This window comes from Pelmatolapia mariae, linkage group LG22 (assembly GCF_036321145.2).
Source record: "Pelmatolapia mariae isolate MD_Pm_ZW linkage group LG22, Pm_UMD_F_2, whole genome shotgun sequence".
Classification (NCBI taxonomy): domain Eukaryota; kingdom Metazoa; phylum Chordata; class Actinopteri; order Cichliformes; family Cichlidae; genus Pelmatolapia; species Pelmatolapia mariae.
This window is the reverse complement of record NC_086245.2, coordinates 13856016-13873121: the sequence shown is the minus strand read 5'-3', so window position 1 is coordinate 13873121 and position 17106 is coordinate 13856016. Positions and strand designations below refer to the sequence as shown.

The window sequence follows — 17106 nt, the reverse complement described above, 5'->3', positions numbered from 1 at the left end:
GGTCATGCGGTGATGGGGGTGGAGAGTACACAGCCAGGCAGAGGACAGACGACACAGACGGAGGGTGATTGAAGGGGCCAGTGAGTGATGAATAGAGGCAAGCCAACTGAGAACACAATGAAAACTAAAGTAAAATTTATGCTCTGCTCTTTACTAGCGTTATAACACTGTGATTACTAGAGTAGCTTTGCTGTAGACCAGTGGCTGACTAATAACATTTTAAGGAAGTAAGGTGAATGAAAATAATTATACTAGTTGTCATCACTGAATGTTTAATTTTGTTCAAAGTGGAAAATCACTGCTGAACCAAAATAAATAAAATCCACAGCATCTAGCCTCCATACCTTTTTTGCCGGAGCATTCCCATTCATTTGGGAGGGTGTCAGGGTGGTAGTGCTGGCAGGAGGAGGAGCTAGAGGAGGTGGTGTGGGAGCTTTAGCAGTTGGGGCTGTTGAAGATGATGAGATGGGTGGTCTGTTTACACTGGGACTCTTTTCCCTCTCTTTTTCTCTGCCCTGTGAAGGACTCTGGCTCTGACTGCCCGCCATGTCACCTGTGGCGCCTGCACGGTTTCCACGGGCATTACCTCCTCCACGACCCGTATGCCTCACAGTGGCTCTGAAAGCCGGTCGGCACACATAGTTCTCCAGGATCTTAGGAGGCTTCTTCATGCGTTTCGCCTGGAGGCCAATCTTCAGTTTGACATTGCCCTCAGACAGGCTGCTCTCTTTGATGGAGAAATGGGACTGGTCACCACCGGCACCTCCTGGCCCGCCTGTGCCTCCTGCACCAGCAGATGCGGTGGGGGTTCCCTCCTTCTCTCTGTCCCTCTTCTTTTCCTCCTCTTCTTCTTTCTTCCCACCCGCTCCCTCCTTCTCTCGCTCCCCTGTGGGAGCACCGGACAGGAGAGGGGGTGGAGTTGCAGTCCTCCCTTGAATCTTCTGATCCATTAGATTGTTTGGGGGGGGGGGTACAAGTTTATGGAGTTTAAGGAGTGGTTGATGTGGATACCAGGTAGAGTTTTTGTCTGGGGATGGGATAAGGGTGAAGGGGGGAAAGGGGGAGGGGGATAACGGTGAGGGTGAAGCTCTCCTTGCTTTGGGGGCTTCTCTCCCTTCCTCGGCTGTCCAGCCCTATTTCTCCGTCCTTCAACTGCAGGACCAGGGACAGGTAGAGGGGAGAGAAAGAAGAAAAGGGAGGGTAGAGAAGATAAAAATAAATTCCACATTAGTCACTGAAATAGAAAAACAGAAACACTGACAGTTTTAAACAGTCTTAAAATGAACGCTGGTGAAAGGCAGACAGAGGGCGACAATTTTATTATCTGTTTGGTTAGAGTGTCCTCCATCTCATCTCTGACACTTTATGGTGCGCTCATCCTCATAGATTATAACAATCTGTGACCTATTTACACAGCAAAGTCCCCTCTACCTCACCTCAGAAATGTAACCTTAGGAACAAGGACTTTGAATTGTCCACCTGCGATTTCCAAAGCAGATTTACTTTAGAGCAGTGGCTTCCAAACTGAGTGCCTAGAGACAGGTCCAGGTGTAGTTAGGGATTTTTTTTGTAAAGAAAAAAAATTATTATTGCAGGATCATAGAAAATGGTGAATGACAATTTTCAGTTTACTATGCCAGCGCACATCAAAAGGCCTTGACTGATGCTAAAGACAACAGCATTTGTCAGAAACGCCTGTGAAAGCCACCCGTCATATGGCTTTAACTAGACCAGGGATAGCAACAAGTCAACATAATGCCAAGCAAGCTCTAACCCAGAGATGGCAAGAACGCATCTATGACTGCATGCAAGTGTCTGTCACGGGCATGGATATAAATTAGAAGCCAGTGGAGTTTAGTCCAAAAGTAATAACATTGTAAAAATCAGGCCCAATAGTTCATTTGTCTGACAATACAATGAAAATAGTCACTCGTGCCATTCCAGATGGCATTAGAGGCTATTTTCTCCCTTGAAATTTTATTTGGCTTGCTCTTTGGTGTTCCTTGGAGTCAGTAGTTGATCCCACAGCACTGCCACATCCTTCCAAGTGTTACGGAGTAAGATGCAGAATGAGCAATCCCTTAAGTGTTCTCATTAGCTGAAGTGAAAACGGGTGCCTGTGATAGTGGCAGCTCACACGCTAGCAGCAGAGAGCAGCATGCTTCTTAATTGTCCTCTTTGGGAGGACAGCCCAATTCAATGAAGTTGTCTACAGCTCCCCACGGCCTCTGAGTGATTTAATGCGGATTCGCCCCCAAGCAGGTGCTTTCTCTGGGTGAAGTCATTTGGAGGCAATTCAGAACTGTGACCTCAGCACACTAGGTCTCTGGGACTAGACGAGAGGATCCAGCCGCCTTTTCCAGCCTGAGTGATCAAGCGTCAACATGCCGGCGGTTTTTCTGCATCCTACATTAGTGGAGAGCACTAAAGGAGGTACTTAATGGAGCCTCAGGAAAGTCATACAAGTCATCACATCAGTAAAGCATCACGGTAAGATGAGGGGGGAAAAGGAAAACGAAATCTTCCTTGCAATAGTCTTACACCATGTTTGTTTTGGATTATGACAGTGGAAAACAGTAGTAGAGATTTTTTTTAAACCACACAGTAAACACTGCAGAATTTTTGGATTCTTGCCTGTGGTTCCCCACATGGTGCTTTCAGTGTTTACTTCAATTACTCACTCCATTTTGCCTCAAAACTGCACACTCCCCCTCGCTACACATACCACACTGAAAATCACACCTCCCACTTTTCTTTAACACTCCATCAATCTCGGTGTTCTTTCCCCCAGTTTTCTTTAAGCTTTTCCATCCTCTTCCTCCTCGATTTCGCAAACTTGGAAAGCACTGAGAACAGCACACAAACTAAAGTCACTGTGTTCCCACTTTAATCAAAAACACATTTCACCCATCACCCACCCCACCAACTCCTTTTCCCTGTGTCCTTTTTACACACAGTGACAAATGTTCTCCTCTTTCTTTTATGCTCACGGTGATGGGAGCTGCTTCCGTCGCATGACAGCAGCAATGCCAAAAATAAGCCACTTTAGTACCCAACTTTGTGGACGGCTAGTGACACAAGTCGGCAGAAAAGCCTCCCAGAGAGTCAAAACATTCCTCTCACCTCTAACAAGCTAAGTCAGGTCATTTACTGGCATTCGCTCCCCTGCTGATAATCTGACACCAGGCCACATCGCTTTCTAATTTCTCATTGATCAGCCTTAACACTCAAGTGTGTCATTTTCATGTCTAGCGCTGAGGTACTTTTTGTATATGTGAAGCAGTTAAACTGCACTACAGTCATTTCATTGCCATAGTCATACTGCAAAACAACTGAATAGCAACACTTGTGGTTTTGAAGGCTGATATTAGTCACGCCTGTCTGTCCTTTGCTTTTGTTTTCTGAGAAGACCAGTATGCAATGCTATGAACGCAAACAAATGCCAAAAGAAAAACGACAAGATTCAACAATCAATTTCACTCCAACAACCTAAGAAATAGCAGAGCAGGGAGGAACGTAGTAAACAACTCCCGCTCCCCCTCTCTCATTTCTTCCCCCCTTTACTCCCTCCCTCCTTTCACTCCCTCCTCACTTTTGCACACGTTGTTCATAACTGCTTATTTCCCTTTGGCCATAGCAATAGTATCCCACCCACCCACCAACCAACCCACCCCCCTGCATCATTCACATGAGGGCTGGCGTCTGCCCTGAGAGCTCCCTGTCATTTCCAGAGCTCCACTGGTATTACTACAGGGCCGTGCTCAGAGGAGGGGGTGGAAGCAGGCAAATTCCTCTACTACTACAACCACCAGCACCACCACTGCCGCCGCTGCTTTGTATCATCCAGCAGCGGAAGTGCTATAGAATTGTAACAGACCGTTGCTTTAAAAAAGAAAGAAGCGGGGACAATGATTAAACTCCCTGTTAACTCGCTGCGACAAAGCGGAACAGAGAGGCAGGTGTCAGTCACACCTGCACCGTGCAAACATCTCCCCCAGCAGCCCAGGGAAGTTCAACCAGAGGACTTCCAGTACAGCGCAAAAACATACGTGCACTTTAATTTATTATACATACCCTAAACGAAAAAAAAAGAACAAGAAAAAACGTGGCTAAGCAGAGCATGAGTGAGCAAACCAAATAACGTTATCTGCTTTCGGTTTCCTGTGCAGTCAACACAGCCCCTCAAGGGACCAACTCATGAGTCTGCGAACCGATCAGCCCTAATTTCCCCCACAACTGCCCTTATCTAGTCATACTCGTAATTACTGTCTTAATACAAAAGAAACCGAGTATCTACATGCGGTTCTGCAAGCATGCTTTTGGGGTGGGAAGACGTCTACTCCTGCGTAAACAACACCTATCAATGTGCATCATTTCCACTCACCTCTGAAATAGTCCAGAAACGGTGTTCACATTATTTGGCTGTGTCCTGTCTTCTTGTGTATCAACGTGGTGGCCACATTTCCCCCCCTTTTTTTAAAATAATCTTCCAACAGCTGAAAAGCCAAAATGGAAAAAAAAATGATCAGAACAATTTAAAAAGGGCTACAGTTTAACTATATATATATATATATATATATATATATATATATATATATCAACGCTGTTGTAGGAGTATTACAAACAACCTCAAACGGAAACCACTGCACACAGCTCCTGACCACTCACTAAAATTGATCGTTAACCTTCCCAAGCTCCAAGACACAAAGTTGCTGAGTGCCAACATGCAAAGCACCCCCACTCGCTCCCCCTTAACAATTTTATTTCCACAACACTTAGCCTAACAGCCGGAGCGGTAAAGTAATAGTTCGCCACTTGGAGCTTATTATAACCCCATGCATCACGAAAGTGTTGTTTATTTTGTAAAGAGCCAGCCCGTACAATCAGTCCAATAATAGACACGGGGCTACAGTCTGTATCAATGGCATTGGCAGCAGCTAACTAGCCATCTATCAGCAGCCTGTTTGAGAGCTATTTAAGCAAATTTCACTTAACTTAGACGCCGTGTAGGCAGCAAATGAATAACAAACGCCTACAGCTTTCATACAATTTGTGTAAACCGACTGAAAGTGACACAACCCGGGACAAGTGATGTACATAATCTTGCATCTCCGTCACATTCTCGCAGGCACTCGTGTTACTACATCTCAGCTACGACGGCTAGCGATGCACTAGCAAGTGAGCTAAACCAGAAAAAAATCTCCCAACGTTACCTCAAAGACAAACGCGCAATTAAATCTGCTTAAAAACGCGAGTAAAAAAAAACAGGGACTTATATTCCGGCGGTATAAAATAACAGATGCAGGGCTGTGTGGGTTATTTAAAAAAAAAAAAACACTAACTGTCAACAAAATGGCGGCTGCGTTGAATCAACAGAGACCCGAAATGGATCTCCCTCTTATTTCTTCTTCCTCGGTGCCTAAATCCTTTTTTCCTCACGGCGACTGGTATCCGTAATATCTCCCGAGATGCTCCGAAATCCACTCCGACACACCGTTAGCTGGGCCTGGATGTGTCAGCGCGGGCCTCTCTCGTCAATCGGGCCTCCATGTCTGCTCAGCCCGTATCGCTACTGTGTCAGTACAACACGGGCATTCTCGGTCCCTGAGAGGAGGGAGGGAGGGAAGGAGGACGGACTGAGGAGGGCGGAGGGGAGAGGAGCGGAGAGGAGGTGAGGAGAGGAGAGCAGAGCAAATGTCGGTTGTACGCGGTTCCTGCGGTCCCCAGTCATTGACAAAAATGACTGTGTTTCATTATTTCGCTATTTTCGGTTGCACTAGGGCGAGGGTGTGTTTGGCGGTGCGCAACAGTCAACTGTCAAATCCCGGTTTCGTGCCTCCTTTCAAGGGGTCAAGCCTATAAATAAACCATCCTGCCCTCTGTTGTCATGTTCGACTCTGATGGATTGGGCGACTAATCGATCACCCTCTGGCGTTTTTTTTATCGTTTCCTTTTTTATTGCTTGTTTGTTTTTTTGGCTATTACAGTTTTGTATTTGTTTTTTCTGGATAATAATAAAAAGCTGATTAAGTGATTTAAAACTGTCAAGAAAAATTCTTCTTTTATTTGCTTCTGTCTCACCTGATCTCTAGCATCGGCCTCTGTCACACTTCTCTGAGGTTTTCCTCTTTTCTTCCTGCCTGGCAGCTCCGCAACCCTCCTCTACGAACGTCCAAACTATAATATCCTCATTTATAATTTTGTCCATCCTGGCAGCTCCCAATAAAAATCTTATAGCATATTCAGCTCTGCCACTTCCTGACTTTTTGTCAGTGCAACTGTCTCCAAAGCGTACATCTTACTAGGTCTTGTAAACCTTCCCCTTCACTCTTGCCACAAATCATCCCTGACGCCTGTCTCCACCCACTCATCCCTGCCTGCACTCTCTTCTTCCCCTCTCTCAGGTCCTGTCCTTTGTTTTGAATGATTAGCGTCAGTCATTTAATGGCATCTACCCTAACTACTACCCCTGCTTCTTGCAGCTTCACTGTTACACCTACCTCCCTCTTATTCACACACGTATTCTGTTTTATTTCTACTTTCTTTCATTCGCTCTCTCTCCAGAACATACCTCCACCTCTCCAGGCTCTCTTCCACCTGCTCCCTACGCTCACTACGGATCACAGTGTAGATATATATGGACAGCAGCTGTACTGGTTAGGGATTAATACATTTAATGTTGCATCTCTAATGAATACACAGCTAAGCACTGTTTCTGCTGCGCTTTTAAAACCATTGCAGCTGGGCTCCCACTTGTAAGGACAGTAGCCACTGTACTAAATCATACTTATTTATATGCTTAGGACCACTTTATAAGGTGCATCTGTCCACCTGCCTGCTCATTAACCAAAAAGGTCAGCCAATAACACAGCTCAATGCATAGGCATGTGGACTTGATCAAGATGACCTGCAAGAGTTCAAACCAAGTATCAGAATGTGGGAGAAAGGTGATTTAAGTGGCTTTGATTGCGGTGTGGTTGTTAGTTCATGACAGGATAGTCTGAATGTTTCAGAAGCTGCTGATCTACTGGGATTTTCACACACTAACATCTCTAGAGTTTACAGAGAATCGTCTGAAGAGGAGAAAATATCAAGTGAGCATAAATGTCTAGTTGATCTCAGAGGAAAATGGACAGACTGGTTTAAGCAGATAGAAAAACAACAGAAGACTCAAATTACCACTCGTTACATCAGAGGTATGCAGAAGAGCATCTCTGAACATGTTGAGCCTTGAACGGGGTACAGCAGCAGAAGACCACGCCTGTCAGCTAAGAACAAGATGCTAATATGATTCACATCAAAGGCTCAGCAAACCTGGACAACAGAAGACTGGAAAAATGTTGCCTGGTCTGAGGAGTCTTGATTTCCAACATTAGAGATACTACGGCCTCTCTGCATGAAATTTCATGTTCTCCTCGTGCCTACATGGGTTACCTGGAAATTCCAGCTTGCTCCCATAGTCCAAACACATGCATGTTCAGTTAACTGATCACTGCTGTTTGAAACGATATAAAGCAGGGAAAAAGCAGCTTAGATAACATTTGGGGTCTGAAACAAGTGAATGCTCATAATTTTTGCTTAATAAATGAGTCGTATTAATTCATAAAAGGTGTGACAATTCCTCTGCTGTCATACACTAACAGATCGATATCTTAGACGAGCAGTTTGACTATATAATGTGACTATTTTCTGAAGAAGAGCTATGTGGGGGGTTTTTGTTTGTTTTTGGTATGAATTCCTGTTAAAGCATACAGAGGTTTCAAATGGACAAAAAATGTCATCGAGCAGTTACTGACCACAAAATGCAAAAGAGACAAACAGAACTGGCAGATATGCACATAATTATATCTTAATCCAGTGGTTTTTGAGCTGTGGGGCAGGCCCCAATGTTGCTGTGCACATAACCAGTTGAAAATGTGAACTGAAACCAAGATAAATGAATCTTCTTCTTCTTCTTTTTTAAGGGAATATAAAGAAAGCGTATCTTGCTGGTGCCATTACGCTGCCCTTAAATAAAATTGTTTACGTTTTTGGCTTAGAAAGTTTGGGAAACACTATGTTTTTCTAAGTGACTGGTTAATATCTGCTTCTAAATCTGAGATATGTTAGGGAGAAAAGACAGAGGAGACAGTAAAGATCACTGGGTTGGGCTTTAATAACGGCTGTACACAGGTAAAAGGTCAACAATATACTGCATTAAGAAACTCTCTTACCAAGAGAATAATGCATAATTCTGTGAGTTCCTCTTTGACAACCACAGATAGCCCAGTGAGGATTAGTTCATGACATCAAAATCAGTCAATTGGAAAACCACCTAAGAGTGCAGCACAACAAGGAGGACACATCACCTCTGAATTTTGTCAGCAAACTCTCAGATGTAGCATAAAATGGTAACTATGCTGGAGTAGAAGTTCCTTAAGCAGAGATGCGTGAACCAAGTGAGAGTTAAAGCTGCAAATTATGACTCTGACACATCTGTTTTATTTAAAAGCAGCTGATGTGGGGAGCAAAATTTCCGACGTGGGAGGTGTGACTCCTGAAAACAGTAAAATGAAGTAGAGTTGTCGTCCCGTTTCTCAGATCGCCTGCCTCTCCTGTTGCTCTGTCCTGAGGGAGCGGGCTTCTGCGGGTTCCGATGTGGGCGGGAGGCTGTTGTCGACACCATCGAGGCTTTTGCGGCACACGGGGCAAGTGTCGTGCTTTGAGAGTAGAAAAACTCTTGTTAATCAGCAGAAACTATGTGACACAACACTCTTTATAGCAACCTGAGAAATCTTTTATTTTTATTACCAGACCTTTAAACCCCTCAAACCCACTGACCGCAGCCTTACCAGCTCCAGCCACGGCACTATACATTCACTGTGGAAGTAATGAAGGCAGGGAAGCTTCCTTACAGTTTCCCCTAATGAATACTCTTCCCTGCAAACCGGACACTCCAGTCTGCAATCTAACAGGGAAGAAATGGAAGAAAAAAGTATGAATGAGTATGTGGAAGAAGACAAAACCAAAAAAATCCAGTTATTAGACAGGTCTGTAGACTATTGCAGTGTAACAAGGTAGTACAGACTATATACCTAATATGATTTATAACATAGTTCTCAATAAAAAAATATTAAGTGGTCTCTTTTTACAACAAAGATGAAAAAAGGAAAGATTAGTGGAAAGGATAATGGGCAGTATAAAAAAGATAAAAGTAGGGAGAGGAACGTAAGAGGTAGGAAAGAAATATGATGAGGGAAAGAAAGATGGAAGGAGATAAATAATACAGGAGAAGGAAAGTAAAGCTACAAGGACATAAATAAGGAAAAGTAAAATAACTGCAATGGACAGGGAGTAAGCAGAGTGAGAGGAGAAAAGAAAACATCGACGACGGAAAGAAAACGGGGAAATAAGAAGGAAGAGGAGCTAGATATAAATTACAGAAACACAGCAGGCGTAAAGGGAAAATAGCTAAAGGAAAGGAAAGATAAAAGAGGGAGGAAAATGTAGGAGAGGGAAAATACATATAGGATGATGTGATAAGAGGAAGAGGAAAGGAAATATAGGAATAGTGAAAGAATAAATAAATGCTATGAGGAGGCAAGGAACAACCAACGTGAGAAAAACAAAAATAAGAGGAAAAGACAGCATGAGGAAACCTATGACCAGGCAGGTAAAATAATTACTGGTAGGAGTATTACAAGAAAGACACAACAAAGAAATTTAAGTCTTCATCTTCCAGCTGCTCTCATTAGAGGTCACCACAGAGGATCATCTGCCTCCATTTCACCCTATCCTTAGCTCCCTCTTCTGTTACACCAACCCTCTGCATGTATCCATGAATCTTCTCTGTGGTCTCCTTCTTTTCCTCCTGCATAGCAGCTCCATCTTAAGCATCCTTTGTCCAATTATATCCACTATCCTAACCTGAGCTGTTCCTCTGATGTACTCATTTCTAATCTGGCCCATGCTGGTCACTCCTAACAAAAATCTAAGCATCTTCCACTCTGAGACATCCAGCTCTGCCTCCTGTATTTTTTTTTTATCACTGTCTCCAAACCATATATCACAGCAGGTCTCACAACCTTACCCTTTCACTCTTACTGCTATTGTCCTGTAAATAAATCCCCGACACTTGTCCCACCTGCTTCCTTCTACTGACTTTCATTCTTCTTCTCTCCAGATCATACCTCCACCTGCTCCCTGGCCTCTCTACTCTCACAGTGTCGTCTGTGAGCATCATAGTCCTTCCTGGCCTCATCAGCCAGCCTGTTCATCACCACTGTAAACAAGAAGGGGCTCAGCGGTGCTCCCTGATGTAATCCCACCCCATCTTGAATCCATCTGTCACTTCTACTGCATACCTCACTACTGTCTCATTGTCCTCAAAAAAGTCCTGCACCACACTTATGTACTTCTCTGCCACTCCCGACTTCCTCATGCAGTACCACATTTCCTCTATTGGTATCTTATCTACATCCACGTAGACCTTCTCTGTATTTCCTAATAAACACTCTCAAAGCAAATATCACATGTGCAGTGCCCTTCCTCAGCATGAACCCATACTGCTGCTCACTGATCAACAGCTTTCTTCTTGCCTTAACTTCAATAACTCTTTCCCATATCTTCATAGTATGTTTCTTCAGCTTTATCACTCTGTAGTTACTACATCACCATCCAATGACTTTTTCTTTAAAAATCACTTAGCAGTACACTTCTCCATTCCTCCGGCAATCTCTCACTTTCCAAAACTGTGTTAAACAATCTTGTTAAAAAGTCTACTGCCCTCTCTCCTAGACATCTCCATACCTTCACAGGTATGTAATCTGGACAAACCACCATTTTAATCTTCTCATTTTCTTCATTCGTCAGCTCTTCAAAGTCTTAATTTCATCCTTGACTATATTCATTAGCCATTACCATTTCTATCCTTGATCACCCTAACCTGCTGCACATCCTTTCCATCTTGAGGAAAGCATGTCCTTCTCTCCTTCCTTAGTGTCCAGCTTTATATACAACTCACTGTAAGCTTTTTCCCTTTGCGTTTTCCAGTTCTATTTGTTGTTGTATTATATTTTATTCTATTGTATATAGTATTTTATTTTTATTCTATTCTATTGTGTACAGTATCTTATTCTTATCCCATTCAAGGGCTTTCTAATTTTTGCTATGTAACTTTGCACTGTCCACTTTCTGCTGTAACAAAACAAATTTCCCATGTGTGGGACTAATAAAGGTTATCTTATCTTATCTTATCTCATCTTATCTTATTCTCTCTTTGCCGTACGCCGAGCCTCCAAACTTTCATAATCTCCCTGACTATCCCACTTTTTCTTCAAATACTGCACTTTACGTCTTCATTCATTCTACCACCAAGTCTTCTAGTCTTCTTTCCTCTGTCTAGAGCAGGGATATCAAACGCCATGGGCCACATACAGCCCAGTTTGAGTTTAAGTTAACCGGACCAGTGAAACTAAATGATAAAAAAAAGTTCTGGTAGTTTAAAGTATAAAGTTTTGGTTAATTTAGAGAAAAAAAGTCAGACACTTCTATATAAGATTTAAAAAAAAAAACTTTCTGCTTTTCCACTGTGATTTAACTGTTTATCCATTACTTAATTACTTTGGTGTAGTGTGGGGAGGTCTTTATTATTAGAAAAGGTGTAAAACTTATGAAAATACAATTAAACATTCAAAATCACTTCTGCACGCCTTCACATTTTCCAGAGTCGTCCAGTGGGCTGGATCTCTATGGCACATTTGTCTTGACCAGGCCGATTCTGGTCTCCGGGCTTCATGTTTGACACACCTGGTCTAGAGGATACACTTTCTCGGCGGGCTCCCTCACCATTTCAGCTGTACTTTCCCAGTCATCTGGTAACTCTTCCCTACCACCCAGGGCCTGTCTCAACTCAGCTCTGTGCAACATTCTTCCTTTCTTCAACTTAAACCATTAAATCCTCAGAACAAGGAAAGTAAAGAAGTAATTACGGGGTAAGGAAAGAGGAGGAAGGGCAGAAAATATCAAAAGTAAAAGAAATGCAGAAGGACTGTATGTGTATCTTATGCAAACTCCAATGTCATATGTCAAAATTTTTAAAAAGCTACTGAGCTGTACTGGAGAGATCATGTGATCAGGTGTACATGTGCCATACTGGAATTCCCACCTGTCTGTTCTTGAGAGATGCAAACGGTTGGCAGGGATGAGATCATCTCCTTTTCTGCAGGGGGTGGACCTGTGTTCTCCAACTGTCCTAATAACTGTGTGAGTAGGAAGAGAAATGAGTGGTACGACTACAAATAGGTAAACAGATGAATAGAGAATTGTGTGCAAATGATTTTATGTGAGTGTTTCAATAAAAGAAAAACAATGAAGTAACGATCCTAGCACAGCGCCTCATAGACACTAGCTCTGGTGTCACTGACCTCCGTGATGACAGAGTCAAGACCGCTCTGACCCCACGCATAATCTCCAGGGTTTGAGTACAACTGAAGCATGCTGGTTCTGAGAAATGAATCAAAAGGAAGAGCAGAACAAAACAAGAGGGTGCGTGAGAGAGGGGGCGGTTGTCACACAACGTTAGATTAATTCAAGAGCAAGTGATGTGAAATCTAAAATTAAAACCGTTTACAGTGCAGCTGGTGCAGCGCCGGGGTTTCCGTTGTTGGCAAACAGGCCAGCCAAGAACTGCTGCACCATCCTTAAATGAGCAGAAACGGACAGCTTTAGAGTGCTTAAACCAGGCTTTACTGTATTTTCACAGCTTCAGATCATATAGTCACTTTATTTTAGTTGGACTTAGTAAAGTCAACAGCTTTAAACATCAACTGATGTATAAAGCTGTTCTCTATAGTACGTATCATCCAATATACACTTAGTCTAATACTGAACTGTTTTTGACTGCATGCATGTGTAAAGGGAAGGATAATGATTAAAAGCATAGACTGTATATAAAGGATGAATGTTTCCAGCTGTAAAAAGTTTTCAGAAAGTTTTCAGATGAGTTTATGGTGTCATTTGCTATTTTCATGTCTTACTGAATACAAAGCGATGTTTGTTATAAACCCAATATGACTCAAAATTGAGGACAAAAAGCAAGGTATGCTTTAGGGTGTGCCTTCTGTGTGATTGGTAAGTCACTGCTCAGTGAGTGGGGAGTGTCCCGTGGGTTCTCAGTATGATACACCCTTTACTCATGCTGTCCAAGGGGCTGAACAATGAAGTCAGTGTGAAAACACCAAAAACTGCAATTCCTCTAATGGCCACTTGACTCCAAAATCAAGTCAGTCCCTACAGACTCCCATATTTTAATTTCAAACTTTACAACACTGAAAAGAATGCTTACAGCCTGATAAAGAAACTGGTTATGGCTTCTGTGAATAGTGTTGCCCTTCGAAATAGTATTTTATTAGTATGCAGCACTGAAAGCGACTAAGCTGCTGCTTTTTCACAAGAGCTCACCACAGTGGTTAGCTCTGGACGTTTGAGAGATTTGTATCTCCAGCTGTAATTGAACCACCAACCTTTCACTTGCCAAGAAAAAGTGTAAACCATTACACTATGCAGTAATTAGTGGAATATATCTGCAGCATCGGCCGATGAGCACTTCACTCTCTCATCTAAACATGGTCACTTCTGGCTGCACAAAACTGGGATTGGATTCAAAATGCAGAGACCAAAATCACAGCGGTTATATCTGTTTCATTTGGGAGTCTGTGTTTATCACTGGGAATAGCAAATCATTACTGAGGTATCCTTACATGTGAAAACTTCACAAATATAAGGAATTAAAATATTACCTGTGAATTGGAAGGTAAAGGTCAGTATATTTTCACAAATTTGAACCTGTAATGAGGTTGTTCACCAATTTAAACAAACGTAGTTTTAAACTGGTAGTATATGCATGATATTAAAGTTTTGGTCTTGTTATTGATCTTGGTTTTCATTTCTCTTTGGCTGTTGTTTCTGTATCGATAACACAGCACCCTGGCGGTCATGTTTCTATATACCATGTTCACACACCCTTCAACTGCAGGCCTTTGTTCGAAGGTCCTAGACGGTGTCTCTTGCTCCGGGTTGGAAGGAGACTCTGGTTCTGTGGCCTCAGCAGGGCCCGGTGATGCTGGAAGAAGACGGCTCTGACCAGCAGATCCCTGCTCACCGTCATCAGGGTCGGACTCGGAGGAGGGCGGATGCGACAGCAGAGCAGAGCGCTCCATAAACAGCAGCTGCCATAACTTGGCGAGAGACCAGAGAAGCAATGTGTCAAACAAAGCTTTAGAGAAAGAGGAGTGTTCCTATTAAAATGCCATTTGTTAGGACGTACTTCTGAGAGCAGTGAGTTTGAATCTTCACTGGGAACAGATGCTCTGCTGGTCTGCAGGAGACTAGACAGTAAAGAAAATCTGTCAGTGGTGTTAAATGGAAAATTCATACATGCTTCACTCATTATCATTCTTTAACGACGTATATTTAAAATGCTTTCACTTTAAAAAAAAAAAAAAAAAATCAGAGAAAGCCGTACCTGGAGTCTTCTGTTACTTCCTCAATGAAGCCAGAGTCACATCTGGGGCATACGAAATCCTCAAAGACAGAAAAGCTTTTTTATAATAAGCTCATTTACTGTCACTGCCATTTCATTTCATAAGTACAGGCATTAATCTGCTAATCCTCAGGCAAGCCTGTCCGCAAAATTTTAGAGGCTGGCTGCAGGGATTGGGCTGAAGTTGAACACAAATTTTTGGCACACAGCCGACGTCCTGGTTTTTATTCTGGAGGTGATCTGCGCAGGCCAGTCAAGTTTCCTCTCTCTTCACTGTAGTGTAGACAGTGTCAGTCTCAATACAGCCACGAAGATGGGCTTTCAATATGCTTTACCATCCAGGATCAGACATAGTGTGGTCATATGTTGTGCATACTCACTGTCTCTATTGTTTAAGATACCACAGCTGCAGCATTGTGATTGACTTTTCAGTGTTTATAACTGAAAACACAACTTTAAAAGCACAATGCCAAGCAGCCACTATAAGAAAGCCGCATGCTGTTTGGCAGGGTTGACCTGGGAGGAACTTTGCAGTCCAATACTGAATTAGATAGTCTGTTTGAAGTATTTTCAGACTATGTTTAAAAAATATACTTTGAAAAAAATATATATATAAATCCCTCTTCCTGAGTGTCAGGAGGTAGATCAGGTTGTCTACTATTCTGAAAGTTGTTGGTTTGATTTTCCTTAGTCTGAATGTCAAAGTATCCTTGGGCAAGATATTGAACCCGGATGAATTCATTGGAGTGCAAGTGTGTATGTGAATATTAGGCAAAAAGCGCATCGAAAAGAGTGCTTGTATGAATGTGCGTGTGAATGCATCAGCCTAGTTTGTAGTAAGAGCTCAAAATGAGCACAACAGGTTATATAAGTATAACCCTTTATATCGATTTTAACAGATATATACAATAAAAGAAAGGATTCAGTATTTACTTTAGAATTTTGTTTGCTGGTATTGTGAACATCCAATCATTTAGAGGTTGATTTAATAAACAAAGTATTACTTTAGGGACACCCTCAAACCAAAAGGAATAACAACAGAAAGTCGGGCGTATTCCTAAAATCCTGCTAACGTGCGTTTTCGCTCTGCGTCACACAATACCAGTGCGTAATTACGCCACGAAAAGTGTCAGCTGCGCAACAAATGCGCTCCACTGTGCGCTCTCCGTTTTACCTCCAAGAGAAACTGACTTAAAGTAAACGAAGTTCAACCTTTCAGTCCGCCACATCAAGCTGAATGTGTGTCATTAAACAGCAATGGAGAACTATTCTTTAAATCCTGGTGGTAAATGTGGCGACACCCACACGCCCCTCTGACGTCTCTTACACACAGCTGACGGGAGACAACTAGACACAAAGTGGCCAACAGTGGTGCTTCTAAATATGGCAACGTGAATCGCCACATTTTACTCCCTCACCCGCTCTAATAAGACTTCAGTACACGCAGTGTGCACACGAAAAGCCAAAGACTGGCCGCCATAGCCCCATGTGTGCTTTAAGGGTTCCAATTATTATAGGTTTTGGAGATAGTTACTAATCAATCAGTTAAATCGGTTTGAAGAATCGGTTAATATTAATTCCACACCCTCCGGGGAGGAGAAATCATGGGTGATGCTCAGGCCAGCACGTGTGGAGCAAAAACACTCTCCAAAGCAACTCACCGGGAGTTTGGGGTTTGTTTCACATTTACAGCAGTGACAGAAAAACCGGACTTGTGGCGTATCCCCAGCCTCCGCCATCTTCACGGTGAAGCGCAGTCCCTGACGTAGCTGTGGCAGCCCATAAAAGTCTCAGACGGCTGTCAGACGGATCAGAGCGTCCAGGAGGGTGTTGATGTGTCCCAAAACCAAACTAAGACCTTTTTGAGAGGACACAATCTTCACACTGACGTTTTGATAAGCAAAACGCATAAAGGGTTTCTCTAGACTGGTTATGCCAATAATAAACGTGTTTAGAAAAATATGTAACCGGCGGACTCGATCTTCCTCTGGTGGCAGCCGCAAAGATCAAGTTGCAGCCACCCGAGCTTAAATTTAAGCAACAAGTTGTAAGCATGACACCAAGGATGTAGTTTCCTTTCAGTTTGTTGGGTGTCGCCAGAGACGCTTCTCTCTTAAGAAAAAAAAACAACCAAATTTTTGGTGTAAAACAGAAGTGTCTCACTCCTTTTAATTCGTGGATCACACAGTCTGAAATTCGAAAGAGTAACAAAGTAGTACAAGTATAGGCAGAAATATTTCTTGTTGTGTCTTGAGCATGGACGTGAAGCAAATCTGTGAGGAATGTTTTCAGCACCTCACAGACACACATTCTTTGTGTGAATGTGTGTGTGAATGGGTGAATGACTGAATGGAGTGTGAAGCGCTTTGGGGTCCTTTGGGACTAAGTAAAGCGCTATACAAATGCAGGCCATTTGTTGAATTGACTTTATGGGCTGAACTGCTAGTTTAAGATGATACTGAATAGAAGCTGCTTGTGGGTTTACACCTCAGTGACCGAGAGGTTTAAAAGTGTCAGCTAGAGGCTTCAGAACAGGACTTCACTAACCATTGGGTGACATCACATTGCCTATGTCCATCCTTTAT

At 42.8% G+C, this 17106-nt stretch overlaps 2 protein-coding genes across 4 annotated transcripts in view; both read right to left on the bottom strand.

The window, feature by feature from the left end:
• ash1l (ash1 (absent, small, or homeotic)-like (Drosophila)) overlaps positions 1-5935 on the bottom strand; it is a 33875-nt gene extending 27940 nt beyond the window's left edge. For all 3 annotated transcript variants that reach the window (XR_010573660.1, XM_065470653.1, XM_065470654.1), the window contains exons 1-3: positions 5343-5935; positions 4385-4496; positions 345-1152 (exon numbers count right to left, since the gene is read on the bottom strand). Coding sequence is in view for 2 of the 3 variants with exons in the window: in XM_065470653.1 (XP_065326725.1) it covers positions 345-950 (606 nt within the window). In the remaining variant the exon portion in view is untranslated. The remainder of the gene's footprint in view (positions 1-344; positions 1153-4384; positions 4497-5342) is intronic.
• Positions 5936-8144: 2209 nt separating this feature from the next.
• rnf115b (ring finger protein 115b) lies at positions 8145-16562 on the bottom strand. Its single transcript, XM_065471938.1, has 9 exons — positions 16183-16562; positions 14504-14562; positions 14306-14366; positions 14002-14216; positions 12611-12679; positions 12405-12483; positions 12146-12239; positions 8832-8947; positions 8145-8699 (listed from the first exon to the last, which is right to left on the bottom strand). Exons 1-9 carry the CDS (start codon positions 16258-16260, stop codon positions 8577-8579), a joined length of 894 nt encoding a protein of 297 aa, XP_065328010.1. The 5' UTR covers positions 16261-16562; the 3' UTR covers positions 8145-8576.
• Between the last annotated feature and the right edge of the window lie 544 nt (positions 16563-17106).

Excerpts from the sequence above, each read along its gene's own strand:
- rnf115b (XM_065471938.1), bottom strand. The coding sequence starts at position 16,260 with ATGGCGGAGGCTGGGGATACGCCACAAGTCCGGTTTTTCTGTCACTGC. Across the intron at positions 12,484-12,610 it reads GGCGCTGCACCAGCTGCACT|AACCAGCATGCTTCAGTTGT; the intron begins GTAAACGGTTTT and ends TTCATTTCTCAG. Across the intron at positions 8,948-12,145 it reads CATCTCTCAAGAACAGACAG|ATTGCAGACTGGAGTGTCCG; the intron begins GTGGGAATTCCA and ends CTTCCCTGTTAG.